This window comes from Python bivittatus, unplaced genomic scaffold, assembly GCF_059951505.1.
Source record: "Python bivittatus isolate LINGU-HERP-01145 unplaced genomic scaffold, Pbiv_v1 ctg000330_np1212, whole genome shotgun sequence".
NCBI classification, from domain to species: Eukaryota; Metazoa; Chordata; class Lepidosauria; order Squamata; family Pythonidae; genus Python; species Python bivittatus.
In genome coordinates, this window is record NW_028277058.1 from 62,941,493 (window position 1) to 62,957,513 (window position 16,021).

At 52.5% G+C, this 16,021-nt stretch overlaps 2 protein-coding genes across 2 annotated transcripts in view; one reads left to right on the forward strand and one right to left on the reverse strand.

Annotated features, from left to right (window-relative positions):
* Positions 1-16,021, reverse strand: part of LOC103051008 (H-2 class II histocompatibility antigen, E-S beta chain-like) — a 273,476-nt gene that overhangs the window by 90,877 nt on the left and 166,578 nt on the right. The gene's annotated exons all lie outside the window — the stretch shown is intronic.
* LOC103050296 (H-2 class II histocompatibility antigen, E-S beta chain-like) lies at positions 1,582-9,329 on the forward strand. Its single transcript, XM_088141493.1, has 6 exons — positions 1,582-1,784; positions 3,330-3,602; positions 6,608-6,889; positions 7,071-7,184; positions 7,811-7,831; positions 8,678-9,329. The coding sequence occupies exons 1-6, from the start codon at positions 1,694-1,696 to the stop codon at positions 8,689-8,691; spliced, it is 795 nt and encodes a 264-aa protein (XP_087997619.1). The 5' UTR covers positions 1,582-1,693; the 3' UTR covers positions 8,692-9,329.

Sequence of the window (16,021 nt, forward strand, 5' to 3'; positions counted from 1 at the left end):
GGCTCCCTGCAGGGCTCAATCTGTGTCCCCCAGCAGGAGAGAGCAGGGATCCCCTGGTGTCCTCCCTTCCATCTCAGGTGTGGGCCATGACAGTTTGTTGGAAAAGGTCCAAATTCGAGTCTTGAACCTTCCGATCCGCCTGAGTGGGGGGAGAAGGAGAAGGAGAGACTTGAGGGGGGGACCGTCTCGTGCCAGAGGTCCTGACCTGAAGGGGAGCCAGACGGATGTCAGAAAATGACAGGAGTCAGAAGTGGGGAGCGAAGGAGCCAAAGGCGGGGGGAGGGGGTGGGCGGCAGCGGCCAAGACAATGAAAAACAGCTCGAGGAATTTCCATCCCCAAGCTGGACTGCTGCGAGGCGCTCTCCGTGGGGCTGCCCTTGGAGAGCATTCGGAGGCTTCAGCTGGGCAGCAAGGGCTGACGCGGGCAGTCCGTGGCGCCTCTTTCTGGGCGCAGGAGACAGGCGGCTGCCTTGGTGCCCCACCTGCCTCAGGGTGCCGGCAGTCCCCTTTAAAGCCCTCCACAGTTGGGGGCCATGCCACTTATGGGTCTACCTCTCCCCTGTTGTCCCATCCAGTCCGGCAGGAGGGGCCCATTGGGGGTCCAGGAGGAGAGCCTTTTCTGCCGTGGCCCCTGCCCTCTGGAACAACAGCCCTGCGGAGTTCAGACTGACCTCACTGGCCTTTTGGTGTGTAAAGTGCTGGGAAAAGCGGGGATCCCAGAAGATCTCCTGCTGCTCGCGAGGAGCTTCTCTGTAGGCCAGGAAGGCCCATCCGGAGGGAACTCACAATGCTGACAGGCTCAGGCGGGCGAAGGAGGGCGGCCAGGCTGCATCCCCCCTCTTTATGCCCCCTTTCGTTTGCAGCCCCTTGAATTCTCCCTCGAACGAGGCCGATGGCAGACAAGCCGGATTAAGGGCTGCTTTGTACCCCCAAACCAGGTTCATGAACTGCAGGGGCTGAGTTCACACGACCCCCGAGGCACAAGCAGAGGGTCCCCTTTGGGCAAAGGAAAGGGCTCCAGCCCGGGATACGGAGCTGCTCAGATGCCCGGCCATTTTAGCCACGTGAAGGCAGTCCTGGGTCCCCCCCGGCCACCCCCCTTCTGCCACCAGACGCCGATTCCCGCCACCCCCAGATCCCCAGGCCCTTCGCCTCCCGGAGGTCAGGAGGAAACCCCCTTGGCCCAGAGAAGCGCCCAGATAGGTCCCCCCGGCTTTTTCCAGGAAGGACCCAGCAGCCCCAGCCTGGAGTCTCCCACCCCCCTGGAGCCTTAAGGATGCTTCAGAGGGCATCCAGTCCACCCCCTCCAGGCCCCCAGAGAAAAGGAGAGCCCGGCTGAGAATCCTGTGGAGGGCAAAGGAAGGGGAGGGTCCCCTCTGCTAGCAGCCCCCCCCCGAAGGTGCAGCCCCCCAAGACTGAGAGGATTCCCCCTCCCACTTTCTCTGCTTCTTCCTCTAATAAGAACTATCTCCTCCATGGGGCGAAATCCAGAGAGGCTCTGCCCGGAGACTGATGACGCTGCAGGAGGGAGATTTCCCATTGGCCCCTCTGCTTTTCTGGGCACTCCCAACTCTAAAGTCTGAGAAAAACTCTTCCTGCCCCCAATCCAGACCCACCGATTCCGTCTCTGGGGCTGGAAGCATCTGCGTCTCTCTCCTCTCTCTCTCTGGGGATTGCTTGTGGGGCAGCATCCATGGGCTCTGCTGGGGTCCCGCTGCTGCTGCTGCTGCTGGTGGGGGTGCTGTCGTGGATCCCTGGAAGCGAAGGGGGTCAGGAGCCCCCCGGTAAGGAGGGGCGTGGGAGGGACCCCCGATGCTGGTGGGGGAGGGGGAAGAAAGGGGCTGGGCCCCCCAGGAGTGACCTTGGGGAAGGGGTCGAGGGCAAGAGAGGCGGGAGTCTGCAGGAGCCTCGATCTCCGCATGGCCTCTGCCCCCTCCCTCCCCACCCCCCCAGGAGGACCAAGAGGGACCCCCTTCCCTGGCTGTGGCCGAGGTGGGGAGGGGGTCGTGGGAAGGCAGCCGACCCGGGTCAGAGTCGGACCTTCCGGCCCCGAACGAGACCCGGATCCGGAGCCCCCAAAGTTTGTCGCCTTGAAGGAGGAAGGAGAAGAAAGTGAAAGAGAAAGAGGGAAATTGCGGCGTTTTCGGTCCTAAATCCGAGCAAGGAAAAGCCGCATAAGAAAAAGATGCATTTGGGAAAAAACCTTTTTGCATCTTCAGAAACTTCACTTTTTTTTAATATAAATCTCCAATGAGAGGCTTTTGAGGTCAGACAAGAGTTGAATTGAGATCCCTTGTTGGGGGAGCCTCTGAATTGGGAAGGAGACCCAGCCCCCCCTCCCACAATTCCCCATAGCGGAGTCAGGGACTGGAGGGGAGGGGGGAACCACGGGGGGAACTGAGGAGGAACGATGTTGGGGGGAGAAGTAGACTGGAGACCCCCCTTTGAATTGCTCCTGGGGGCTCTTGAGGAAAGGCAGGTAGGAGGGCTGAATGTTGGGGGGAGAAGAGAAGTTTGGGGAAAGCAGGGAAGGTGGGGGGTTCAGGTGAGGGAGGGGCTGGGAGACCCCAGGATCATCAGTCTAGAAACCCTCATTGTGCCCCCTCCCCATATTCCCCCCCCCAAGGAAGAGGGAGACCGAGGTATGGATCTCACTTTCACTGCAGCCCTGAGAGTCTCTGGGTCTCTTCACCCCCTCCCGCATCTTTCCTGCCCCTCTGGGGGGCAAAGAGGCCCCACCCGGATCCAGCGTTCTCTGCAGAGAGCAGGGCGTTCTGCTGCACCATTTGAGGTTCTGCCTGCCTTTCCCCAGGGCGGGAGGATGGAGGGGGCCCACCAGGAAGCTCCTCCCCTCCCCCTCTTTCCTCCCCCTCCAGACCCCCAGCAACTCTCCATCTCCCCCAGGAAGCCCCACTGGGACCGAGAAACCTCCCCCTCCCTCTTCCAGGGGGCGTCTTGAGGCAGCGACAGCCCTGCGGGGTTGGCCGCTGCTGCCAAAGGAAGGCGTCGGAGCTTCTCCCACTCGGGGCGGATTGGCCCCTTCCTCCCCACACCCCCAATGGTGGGGCATGGAGTGGATTGGGGTGGGGGTCTCTTGTCAGGCCCCCCCGTCTCCCCCAGGGAGCCCCAGCAAGGAACTGGAGGGGGCAGAGAAAGGCCCCTCCGGTCCCCCTTCCAGCTGGGCCCTCCAAAGGCCACCCCCTTGGTCTCCCGCAGCAGGTATCCCCCTCCCTCTTCCTGCGTGGGTCCCTCCTCTTCTGACGGCTGGGAGCAATGGGCCCTGGAGTCCCTCCTGACAGCCCTCCCCCTCCTCCCCCTCCTCCTCGCAGCCCATTTCCTGGTCCAATGGAAGTCCGACTGCCACTTCTTCAACGGGACGCAGCAGGTGCGATTCCTGTTCAGGTACTTCTACGACCGGCAGGAGTTTGTCCGCTTCGACAGCGACGTCGGGAAGTTCGTGGCCGTCACCGAGTTCGGGCAGCTCTCGGCCGACTATTGGAACAGCCGCCAGGACTACCTGCAGGGCGCGAGGGCTGAAGTGGATCGCTTCTGCCGGCACAACTACGAGGCTCTCCAGGGCGCTCCTGTGGTTGGCCGGAGAAGTGAGTCTGGGCGGGGCTTCTGGGGGGGGAATGCCGGCCCCTCCCCCTTCATTCAATCCATTCAGCTTCTTTATTTCACTACTAAGATTAATCTCTACATTTTGAAGATGTTTTCACTAAAATCGCCTGGTTTTAGATTTTGAATTTCTGCTGGTTGAAATCTGTTCCCTCTATTTCCTTGTTAAAAGTATTTTCCTATTCAGGAGAATTTTCTTGTAAAAGAAAAAGGAAAAAGGAGTGTCATGAATTTCAGTTGGAAAAAACTGCCTCCTTTTAGCCCTTTTGCAAAGACTTTTAATGTTCCAAGATACAAATGTGCTTCCTGTGAAGATTCGAGGGGGGGTCAGAATCCAGCCCCGTCTCCCCCTCCCCAATACGGATTCAGGGATCGGAGGGGCGTTTTGCCTCTTTTGATTCTTGATTCTTGATTCAGGGTCCGGCAGCTTCTAAATCCAACAAACAAACATAAAAACAAACAATCAATCAACCAGGCTAGAATTTCTAATCGTGATTCCACGTTTCAACCAAGGCGTAAACCTCAGTCGTATGGAAATATTTATGCGCTTCCTCCTCCGCCTTGTGGAAAAGCCGATTCGAAGGCTGCGAAACCTTGTTAGGGCGATTTCTGGAGTCCGGCAGAAAAGCCTCCCTCGAAACCAGCTTTTCACGCCAGACTCAGCCCCGTCTTCATGGCCGGGAAGGTCCCGGATTTGGGATGGAGCCCAAAAACCCCCATTAAAACTGAGTTTCCGGTCATAAGAGACCCGGGAGCCATCGATGGTTTAATGCAGGAGGCCCGATCCTCTGCTCCAGATTTCCTACAAATTGCCTAAATTGGTTTCTGTAATTCTAATTCTTGGCCTAATGATGAACTTATTTATCTCTCTCACTTGATAAGGTTTCAGAGCTCAAACATTGTGCAAATCGAGTGTTTTAGCTGCACGTGTTGCAGTTCAGCCTTTTCGGGGAAACTCTCTTCCTTGGGTGAAACCTCCACAGTCGTTCCTATTCCCTTTCTGAGCCCAGGTTTTCCAAAAATAATGCTTTGCCACAGAATTAAATGACATCTTTCAATAGAGTTTATATTTCCTAATATTAACTCCCACTCCCGCATCATTTACCATAGAGCTTCGTCACTTCCGCTGATCCATCTAGCGATCTTCGACAGCCCCCGAAAGCCCCCCGAGATCCCCTGCAAATGCCTCCAGTCTCCCAGTTCGCCTCGTGGGGCATCTCCAGGCGTCAAAAACCCTCTTGAGGGTCCCTCCTTCGGGGGCTTCAGGCTGCCTTTCGATTTCGGGGAGACGGCGCCGGATGCGCTGCCCAAACGCCCCCAAAGCGCTTTCTCCCTGGATTTTTACGCCGTCCTGCAGTGGCTCCATCTGGCTCAGGGGCCGTTCTGGGTTCCTCCAGATGTGCAGAATTACAGATTTTGTGACTTTCGGGGTTCGGCCGCGTCTCCCGGCTGCACGCCCACCATTTCTGGAAGGTTTGCCACCTTTTCAGAAGCCTTTATCTGCTCACTAGCTAGCAGATAAAGATGCAGAGAATATAATTTTTTACAAAATTCAAAACACCGACCATGAATTTCATTGCCATTAGTACAATTTGTTCCTGAGGAATCTCCCATCAAAGGTGTTATTTTAATTCAGTGAAAATGCCTCCCGAGTCTGTTTTGGGGAATATTCTATGAATCTGGAACGTGTGTGATGTGGGGAGATTAAATTTATATTCTTGCTGTTTTCAATCCAGAGGTCTCCATATCTCCATTAAATAAAATCCATGGATGGATGGATGGATCGATGGAGGATGTGGTGTCTCTGGGGGGCCTTTAAAAAGAAAAAAAATCTTCTTCCAACCCAACAGTTGATCCAGAACTGAATTAAAGTCCCTGCCCAGCAACTCCTGTCAGATCAAACTGTTCCCCCAATATATTTGCAAGGCAGCTTTGTAAATAATTAGGTTTATCTTTGGTGAAGCCATAAAAAATGATTCCTGCCCTCTGATGATCTCCTTTAACTACTAAAATTAATCTCTGCATTTTGAAGATGTTTTCACTAAAACTGCCAGATTTTAGAGTTTGAACTTCTCCTGATTTAAATCTGTTCCTTCCATTTCCTTGTTAAAAGTATTTTCCCATTCAGAAATTTTTTCTTGTAAAAAAAAGAAAAAAGCAGGGTCATGCATTTCAGTTTGAAAAAACTGCCTCCTTTCAGCTCTTTTGCAAAGATTTCTAATGTTCCAAGATACAAATGTGCTTCTGGGGAAGAAAAAGCCACAAATGTATTATTTATCTGAGCGGCAACCAGACTAGATCCCAGGTCTTCATTGCAAATAACCAAAACTTTTAAAAGTTGAATCGTATTGTTATTCACTGTTAGTAAAAAAAAAAATCTGTCAGTAAGAAACTCTATTAACAAACTACTTACACAAGACACTAAATAGCCAATTATTGAAAAAAAATCGAGATTAAAACTCAGACCCAAAGATGCCTTGCAGGCCCCCAGAAGCCAAGGCTGCCGGATGCAATGCCAGAGACGCCTTTGGGGGGAGAAGGAGGGCGGGTGCCCCATTTCCGAGCCATTCGCCTCCCCCCAAAGTAGCAGAAGATGCAGAAGCATTTTGATTTTCGCAGCCGAGGAGGGAGAGAATCAGCCTCGTCTCACCCACTGACGTCTTCCCGGAAGGCCACGAGCTTCATCGCTCCCCCCCAACTCCCCGACCCAAACGCTGAAGGGCAAAAGGACCCAGGACAGACCCCGGGACGCCTCCCGAGACCCCCTTCCCAGCTGGAGGGAGCCCTTAAGGAGCCTCTTTGGGGGCCCATCCAGCCCTCCCTTAATGCATCCAGGAATTGTGCCAGTTTGAGCCACACTTTTCTCCCTTAAATCTTGTTCTGCTCTTCTCTGCTTATTTCTCTGTGTTGTCCAGATCATGTGGGATTTCATTCATTTTCTCGAATATGAAATACGAATATAAATATTCTCCTTCTCCCTCCCCTCCAGCCAAGCCCACCGTCACCATCTCCCCCGCCCAGACGGACCCCGGTTCCCCCAATACCATCCTCCTCTGCACCGCGACCGGCTTCTACCCCCTGGAGATCGACGTCCAGTGGCTGAAGAACGGGCGGCCGGAGAAGGAGGGCGTCGCCTTCGGGGAGGAGCTCCAGAACGGGGACTGGACCTACCAGCTCCAGGTGCTGCTGGAGACCCAGCCCCAGCGTGGGGACGTCTACGCTTGCAAGGTGGGGCACGCCAGCCTGGAGGCCCCCGTCACCGTCCAGTGGGGTAAGCCTTTCCCTTCCTCCCCTTCCCTGCCCTCCTGGTCTGGGGACACCATCCTGCATGGAGAAGGGGTCATGGATGGGGAGCTGGGAAGACCCTCCCTGTGGGTCGAGTCAGAATGGCCCCCCCGGAGGAAGCTGGCCCTGATCCTGCTGCTCACGCAAGGCTCCTTCTCCTCCCCCAGAGCCACGTTCCTCCAACGCTGCCAAGAGCAAGCTCTGGACGGGGGCCGTGGGGGCTGTGCTGGGGGTGGTCTTCCTGGCTGTGGGGCTCTCCCTCTACCTGAAGAACAAGAAAGGTGAGTCTGTGGGGGGCTGGGTGAGAGGCTATGGGGAGGGGACCATCTAGGGGAGGCCTTGCATCTAGATGGCAAGGTGGGTCCCCTTGGGCCCCCGAATCCCAAGGCTGAGGGTCTCATTGGGAAATTGCTTCAGAGACATTTTTCTTCCTGGAGGGGAATAAGGGACAGGAGACCCCATTTGGAGTGGTGGTGAAGGCACCAGGCTGGAAACCAGGAGCTGTGAGTTCCAGTCTTGCCCTGGGCACAAAGCCCCCTGGGTGACCGAGGGCCAGCCATTGTCTCTCAGCCCCAGGAAGCCGGCAATGGCAACCCCCTTCCAAAACCTTGCCAGGAAAACTGCAGGGACTAGTCCAGGCAGTCGCCAGGAGTCAACGTTGACTCAAAGGAAGGAAAAGAAGGCGGGGGGGGGGGAGGATTTAATGCAATATATTATAGGCTGTAGAATGGGAGCTTGACCCCATAAATGCTCCAGCCCTTTATTTACTGATTTATCAAACTTATAGGGCCACCCACAGAAGTGACTGGGCAGCATATAGCAAAAGATATAAAACAATAAATATGTCAAAAACAGTCCTATGAAAAAGATTAAAAAGTTCTGAATGCGTCTCTCTCCCTTTTTCTAGCAACTCCCATCCAACAACCAGGTGAGCGTCTTCTATTCCCCCTCCATTAATTAATAAGTTTTCCTCTTTTTCTCTCCTCCCAAAAAATATCTCTTAAGGAACTGAAAGGGCCTTGAAGGACCCGCAAAGCCTCCAAACATTTTCTGGACTCCCCAAATCCCTTTCCAAGGTTTTTGGCGGCTTTTCCTTGCAGGGACCCCAAAATGTAACACAATCGCACACAAGAGCAGCACAAAACACCAGAGCCTCCCCCAGGATGTCTCCCCATTTTGGGACATTGCCAAAGGGAAGGGAAGGAAGGGGGCCATTCAGGTCATTGGGGAGGGACAGAGAGCACCCGAAGTTTGTAGGCTGCCCTTCCTGACCCCCCCTTTTGCCCGTCCACACAAGCTCCGGCCAAGGGACACCAGGCTGGACACCAGGCACCATTTCTGACTCCACCCTCCGAGCAGCATCTTCTCGGTTCGGATGAAGTATCTGGGGAGGGAGGGAGGCCTCCTCTCTTGATTGACCCTCTAATTAAGCCAATGAGGGACAAATTCCACCTTGTGAAGGTCAGGCTGGAGCCTCCCTTTGCAGCCCCTCGGCTGAACCGGGACCCCCTTCGAGCCCCGGAGATGAGATGGGGAGGAATCCCTGGTCCTTCGCAGCCTTTTCCTCCTTGAAAGGGGTGGATTCTCCCTCCATCCGGGCCCTGCCCATCATCCACCCCCTGAAGGTTGGGCTTGCCTGGGAAGGGGGGGTGAAAGGGAGGGGGAGGGGAAGCCCACCCTGTGTGTTTCCTGCAGACTCTCCAAAAAACCCCTTATTTACACAGAAGGTTTTACTGCATATTTTAATTGTCTTCCCCACCTCTTTCCTTCACAGCCCTCATGAATTAATCCTGCTATCCCTTCCTGCTCTCAGATGCAAAATAGCTGAAGCATTTCAGCACCTGATGAATTTCTGCCTTTTTTGCAACCCTCCAAGGATGCAGCTTCAACACTGGCGAGAGGAGGAGAATCGCAGCTGGACCCTCTCCCGCCGAGACCCACGAGCTTCCTTTCGGGGCCTCTCTGTCTTTTGAGGGAGGGGGAAACGGGGAGGGGGTGGAGACCACCCAGTCTGCCCCCGGGAACTCCTGGCCTGCCTGCTGCTCCAGACCCCCCAATTTCTCCTGCTCAGCACAGACCCCCCTTCAGAGCAATGGCTGCAACCCCCCCACCTCCAGCCACTTAACCCGAAATCCATCTGGCGCTTAGCCAAGCCTGGAGGCCACCAGATCCAGAGAGATCCAGATGGTCCGCATGTACCAGTCACTCTGGGGTCCCCATTTCCTGAGGAGTGATCTCAGGGATCAACTGGTCTCTGCCCAGCAGAGCCCCAACCTCTTTCCCTTTCCTTGGACCCCTCTCGTTTCTCCATCTCATCTCTCCAGGCTTTGAATGCGCAGGAGCTTCATCTTCTGGCTATTCTCCTCTGGGTCAATTCCCTTGGCTTTTATTTGCTATAAAACAATAAACTTTAGACTGTAGGAAAACCCTGGAATGATGTCAGTTGATGCTGTCCGAAAAGTCTGGTCTCTCTCAGCTCCATATTCCCTCCAGGTCAGGTGCCATTTAATCAGCTCCCTCCATCCCCGAATTTCTGATCCTCCGCAGAAGGGGAGAGGTTTCCCACCCACATCTATAGGTCTCCTTGCCAGCGTGGCTCCTCTTATCAGAAGGGGGCTCTTCCTTTGGAGCTCCTTCCTCGCTATCTACATTCATACGGATTCTCTCCAGGGTGGATCCTTTGAGGAAAACTAAGAGGAAGCCCCTGATCCCTTCCATGCTTTCGGCACTCATGTTGCTTGTCTCTGGTCTCAGCTCCGGAGGGTGGATGTGAGTCCAACTTATCTTTTCAGTATTTTTCCACAGAAGGGCGTTTCCCTCTCCTTCCTGAGATTCTATTTTATGAAGAAGAAGAACTGCCGTGTGATAATTTTTCCCTAATTTTATTTCACTTGATTTTGGTCCCCCCGATTTCCAAATATCCCTTTCAGGGGAGGCTCCCTTGTTTCTGCTGTTCTTGTGTTGGGTTCATTTTCGTCCTCATTCTCCTCCACAGCCCTCCCTTGGGGAAAAAGAGGCAGGAACCCATTGGGAATATCAAGGTCCAGATCCACTGCTTGGCCTGGCTGAGTTTAGCTCCCGCTCCCACCTTTGGAGGAACCCCAGATTAGTTTTGCATTATGGGGCCGTCTGAGATCACAGCCGGGAGTCTGTGCTGGGCCATTTTGTCCTGTTCAGAGAAAGTCCCTTTCACAGGTCAGAGCAGGAGCTCAGAGTCTTTGGCTCCCTCCGATCTGCAAACCTCTCTTCTCCTTCTTCATCGCTGAGAGTTTCTGACAGCAGAGGAGGGTCCGGGGTGCGAGTCCTCGCGTGTGGATCCGAATCCCTCAAGCTTACCCGAGGAGCACGCCCGGCGTCCAGGCGGCTGCGAGCCCCTCCGCAGGAGCAGAACCTCTTCATTTTCAGGAAAGCCTCTTCCACTGCTGCCAAGCTCCTACCACGAAGAGGATCTACTGGCATCTGGCTGGAATCTGTGTCCCCCGGATTTGAGCCCATTTCCCGTCCTTCCCAAAGAAGTGTGACTGAAATGCTTCCCTGTGCACAGCGAGGAGGGAGGGAGGGAGGTGTCCACAGGATAGGGTCAAAAAAGTCAAGATGGTGACCACAACCGCGCAATCAAAGGTCTATACTCACCATGAACAAGAGCAGGGTGGAGCTTCAGTCACCCCATCATAGCCACCCCCTTGACTTTTTGGACCATACCCAATGGGCAAGGAAATCAGGGACCTTTCCTGGGACTGAGTTAGTGCTACGCACCTATCCTTGGATCAGCAAAGACACCTACCAGCATGACATGTGCTTTCCCGTTTGGGTGCCTATCCGGCCTCTCTCGCCTCTGTTTTGCCTAGCCGTTGAATGGCCATGCCCTGAATTCATATTTGCAGGGCAGGGGGAGCTAAAGCATTGATTAAGCCCTGTGGCTTTCCTGCCCCTCCCTTTTACAATGTCCCCAAGCAGCGGGAAATCATCTGCCACCAAGGAGGACAACGGGAGGATGGGACAGGCTGGGGCTCAGGGAAGGGTAGGCTTGACCCACCTCTTCAGATTCCTTTCCCAGCACCTCAAGGGGTGGGGTGGGTGGTGGCTAACTTCCTGCTCTCCATCTTTCACTCTCAGGAGAACGTGGATTTAGGGCTCTTCCAAAACTGCACCTCCACAAACTCACTGAACTCTTGTGTGGCTCCTTCAAAACCTGTTTGATTTCCGTGGCCGCCCATCTCACACAAGTGTCTCTAGGTGGCGGTCAAGGATTACAAACACGCAAAACCCCACAACAGAGAACCCCCGGTGTCCAGGGTTAAAGAATAACCCCGTTCATGAAAGAAAAAAGCAACAAGAGCAGAGCTCATCTCTTCTCCAGACCAAAAAGCCTGGGGACCTCCCAAGCTCTTTCCAAGGAGGAAGGTCTTATAGCAGCATTTCTCAATCTCAGTACGCTTTCAGGTCCTCCATCACCACTCTGAGTCCATCCACTCTGCGGCTTGTCCTTGTCTTCTCTTTCCTTCCACCGTTCCCAGTATTAGAGCCTTCTCCAGAGAGCTGAATCTTCACATAGTGTGCTCAAAGTAGGACCATTTGAGCCTGGTCATTTGTGCCCCGAGTGGGTTGATTTGTGCAACGATCCATCAGTTTGTTTCCTTGGCTGTCTACGGTATTCTCAGGAGTCTTCTCCAACAGCAAGTTCAAAGGTGCCAATACTCCTCCTGTCCTGCTGCTTCAAAGTCCAACTTCCACTTCTGTGGCGCATTGCAGAATCCTGATCCTTGTAGGTATAGACACATCACAGCGTCTGAAGACCTTTTCCAGGACCTTGATGGGTCCTCTACGAAGTGCTGGTCTCTGGTGTATTTCTTGACTGCTTGTCCCTTTACTCTTGATGGTTGCTTAAGGGTCTAACCCTAACCCTGGGTCATTCTCTCCTTCCCGGAAAGGTAGATTCAGAGAGTGGGTTTTTTTCATGTAACTTTATTAAGATTTTAATAAAGAAAGATAAAAACGAACAGAAACTAAGTTAGAATAAACAAAAGAAAGAAGAAAAGAAAGAAAGAAACCCAGACAAAGCCAAAAATGCAGAAAAAAAGAAAGAAAACATAAGGAAGTAGCTTCCGCCTTTCTTTACAGCACTTAGCAAGTGCAATGATAAATTTAGCTCTTGCTCTCTGGTCACGGCGTAACTCCATTTTTTCTGTAGTCTAATCCTGAGAAGCATAAACCGTAAGATCATTTTTTTCTGTTCCATGCAAAAGGGCCACAAGGAGTTTTCCCTCAGCCATAAACGTAGAGAATGTCTTTGCTCTGATCCAGGAAGTCAATTTAACCCTCTCGGCAAGATCCACCGTCTTCGCCAACCAGCCCTCCGTGGAGGGTCGTGCCGAATCCGTCCGCCTTTGGCAAGAGAATGACCTCGCTGCGGGTATCAATTATTAGAGCAAAGTCGCGTGACTTTTTCCAGCTGTTTGTCCATCATTCGCCAAAGAGAAACCTCTGGCCTCAGCTGTACATCAATCCTGGCCGTGCCGGGAGGCCTGGGGGCCGGATGGGGGCTCACCTCAGCGGAAGCGGCTTGGGGGGCAATCGATTTCGCCCCCCACTCGCCCGCCCCGTCATCTTGAATGTCTTTAGGATTTCTGTATAGGGTTTGGTTTATAGGGGATTTTGAGGGATTCCGTTTTTCATTATTTATGGGTTATTTTATAGGGTTTTGGTTTTTTAACTGTGAGCCGCCCAGAGTCACCCACTGGGGGAGATGGGCGGCATACAAATATAATAATAAAGAGATAAATCAATCAATCAGTCTTTAAAAACCTCTCAATCCGTGTCTGCATTTGAGTCCAGAATTTTTTAGGTTTTTACACATCTACCAAATATGATAAAACGTCCCTTCTTGTTGTTCGCATTTCCAACATAAATCTGAAGTGCTTTAATGCATTCTGGACAATTTCCCTGGTGACATCTACCGACAGTACCTCATTTTATGGAAATTCTCTTTAAGATCAGTACATGGTGTGAGTTTCAGTATTTTCAACCCCAAAGTCTCCCACTGTTCCATTTGTGTATTGCAACCAAAATGTTTAGCCCACTTTATCATGCGTTCTTTCACTTCTTCTGCTTCTGTTTCAAATTTCAATAAAAGTTTAGACATTTAAGCAATTACAAGTCCGTCCTAATTCTGTTTCAAACTCAGTCTGACGGTGTTCGAAACCAAAAGTTTTTTTCTCTACTCTAAATCTTTCTAATAATTGGACATAAGAGAACCGTTGGCAGCTACATGCCTCCGCCACCGTTCTTCTCCTGGTTTCCTTTTCCCTTCCCCTTGACACAGTTCTGGTATCTCACGCGTGTTCAGTTGTCATTTCTCTTCCGTGAAATGCTTCTTGTGCCCAGAGCCACAAAGCTACTTTCAGGCACAAGCTGGCTTTGGATCGACTCCGCATTCTCAGTACGAAATCACTTTTAAAGCCCAGATTAACCTCCGCTGTGTCGTAGCATAGATTCAGAAAGGGGTGTTGAAAACTGTGGCTCAACATTGGAATTTGTCTGCTGGGAACTTGTAGAGTCTGCTTTACCTTGGAATTCATCTTCTTGTAGTGCCCAGATGGCTTTTAAACTTTTTCCTGAAGTTTTAAAAATATTCTCTCTGTCTCTTCCTGCTTCCTGGCGCTCAAGGGCAGTCACTACTGATGCCCAACGTCGGTCAACGAATCCTGCTCAGTTGATGGTCTTCTTGGACTTACTCTTCAGAGATGTCCTCTCTTAAGCAAATTTCTCCACGTACTCTTAAACCATTATTTTTAAGCAACATATCAGCAGCTCAGATCTTATGGGAATATCAAGAAGCACATTAGTGAGCATCATACTTTGTACCAAAGCAAGTGACCATTTCGGTGGTGCAATGACCCATGAAGCATCTGTTCCCAGACTTCTATAGTGCTCTGTAGACATCAGTGCTGGGGGGTGGGGATGACAAGGGACAGCATGGGTGTCATGACATCATCACACTAATGATGCACTAAGTGATGATGTCATGTTGTGCACGACCTCCTGGTGTCTTTTATCAGATACCTGTGCCAGGCAAAGCTCAGATCTCGAATAATAACATTCCCCCAAAAGTTCTTTCCTACAAAAATAACTTTGCTGGAACAGTCCTCTTGTCCTTGTCTGCCTAAAGCCCCCCAAAGAGGGGTTCAAAAAGAGCCAAGTGGTGCAACTGAAGATCTGCCTGATATTTATGTGCGTCGCAAAGGACAGAGCTTTGAACTCATGGATGGGGACACCCTCTTGACTTTTTTGACCCCCTGGCAGACATCCCTGGTGAAAATTGAGACTCGAAACTCACCCAACGAAGCTGTGGGACCATGCCTGGGACGGGCAGTCTTGATGAAAAGACTCTAGTTTGGCTGGTCGTGGGATTGCCGTGACTTCTGCTACAACATTTAGGGGGAAACATCCAGGAACTGCCTGCAGAAGTTTTGAAGGAGTTTCTTAGAAAGAAAGGGGGTGCTGCCTCTTCCCCCTGGAGGGAACCAGGTTCAGGCAGGCTGTGTGGGAAGCAAATAGCTCAGACGGAGCAGGGAAGGAGGCAAAGGCAAGGCAGGGGTGCCCCGCAGAGCAAAGGCACACAGGTCGTCCTTGTTGAGGGACTGCCTTGGACAGCAACTGTTCACAGTTATGACGGTGATGAAAAAATCACTTTGCGACCAAGAGTGCACCTTTATGACCTTTGCAGTGTCTCTCTCTCAGCCACGTGATCGCCTTTGCAGTCAGTTAGCACGAGTCCTGCGCCTGCCCCCCTCTTTTTTCTCTGTTTGCCCCCTCCCAGAGCGCAGAGATTGCTTTAAAGAGCGATCACTTCCTGAGCTGCTTTTCTCAGACAGAGGTTCCTAAAAAGTGCTAACCACAAATTAACAAGCTCAACTCTGTGACCTTAATTAGTTGCACTCAGGGCTGCTGCCTGAAAGTGACAAGACCCTAATCAGTTTCACCCTGAAGGCTTTTCTTTGCCTCCTAAGCAGCTGGTGGCTGGGGGGGGGGGCTAGGCAAACAGCCCGTCCCAGCGCATTCCTTTGGATGTGCATTCTCCATTGCGGGGCTGCTTACTCCCTTGTGATCCCTTCCTCTCCAATGAATGTAAACACCAGCATCAGTTCCCTTCTTGATAGTTATCCCAGCGCTGGGGTAAGCATTCCAAAGGGAGGGGAAGTGGGGGAAAAGGGCTATAAGATTTGCCCCTTTCCCCCAGCTTCCTCGTGACTCGAGTTCCAGAAACCTTCCCTGCCATTTGGACTCACATCCTGGCTGTTGGAGTCATATCCTTCTGATGCTGCGAAGCGAAGGAAAGCTGAAGCAAAATCGTAAGCACAGTCAAAGTCACGTGATATTTTGCTTAGCGACTGCTTCACTTAATGACCAAGTTGCCGGTTGTAATTGCGGTTGTTAAATGGGGACAACCTGTACTTGCTCCATACGGTAGCCTTCCCCAGGCTGATGCTGTCCAGATGCTTTGGACTACAACTCCCATAGCCTCTGTCACTGGAAGGCTTTCTAAGTGTTGACAATTCCCCTCCAAGCCTTTGGCCCAGAATGAGAAAGTTTTCTCCGAGGAATGAGATTCGCTTTTCGGATCTCCTTGGCTTCATCCCAGTTTCTGCAGACAGAAGTGCAGTCTCAGAAGGGCAAAGGCAGGGATGGGCTACCTGTGGCCCCCAAGTCCCCGTCTGCAACCCTTTTCCCTCCCCCCGGTCAGGACTGTGGAAAATGGGCAACGCGGCTCCCAGCCCTTTTGGGTGTGTGTGTGTGTGTGTGTGTGTGTGTGGGACAAATGGAAGCCAGAACACAAGTGTAAAATAAATGCATGACATTTAATCAGAGGAAAACACTCTTCCATCTCAGCCAAGAATTCTCCCAAACAACCCACTTTGCCCACGGGGGATGCAGCCCCACCCCATCCCATGAAGTGTGGCCCTTGGCCATTGTTGGGCTAAGTGGTTGCTGCAAACCTTAGCTGGCCACCAAACGGGGTGGGGGTGGGGGCGGGGAATGCCTCCTGCTTGTGAGCAGCTCAGAGGTGCCTGGCTGCTCACAGAGGGAAGCCGGGATGGCTTGATCCAGCAGAGCTCCT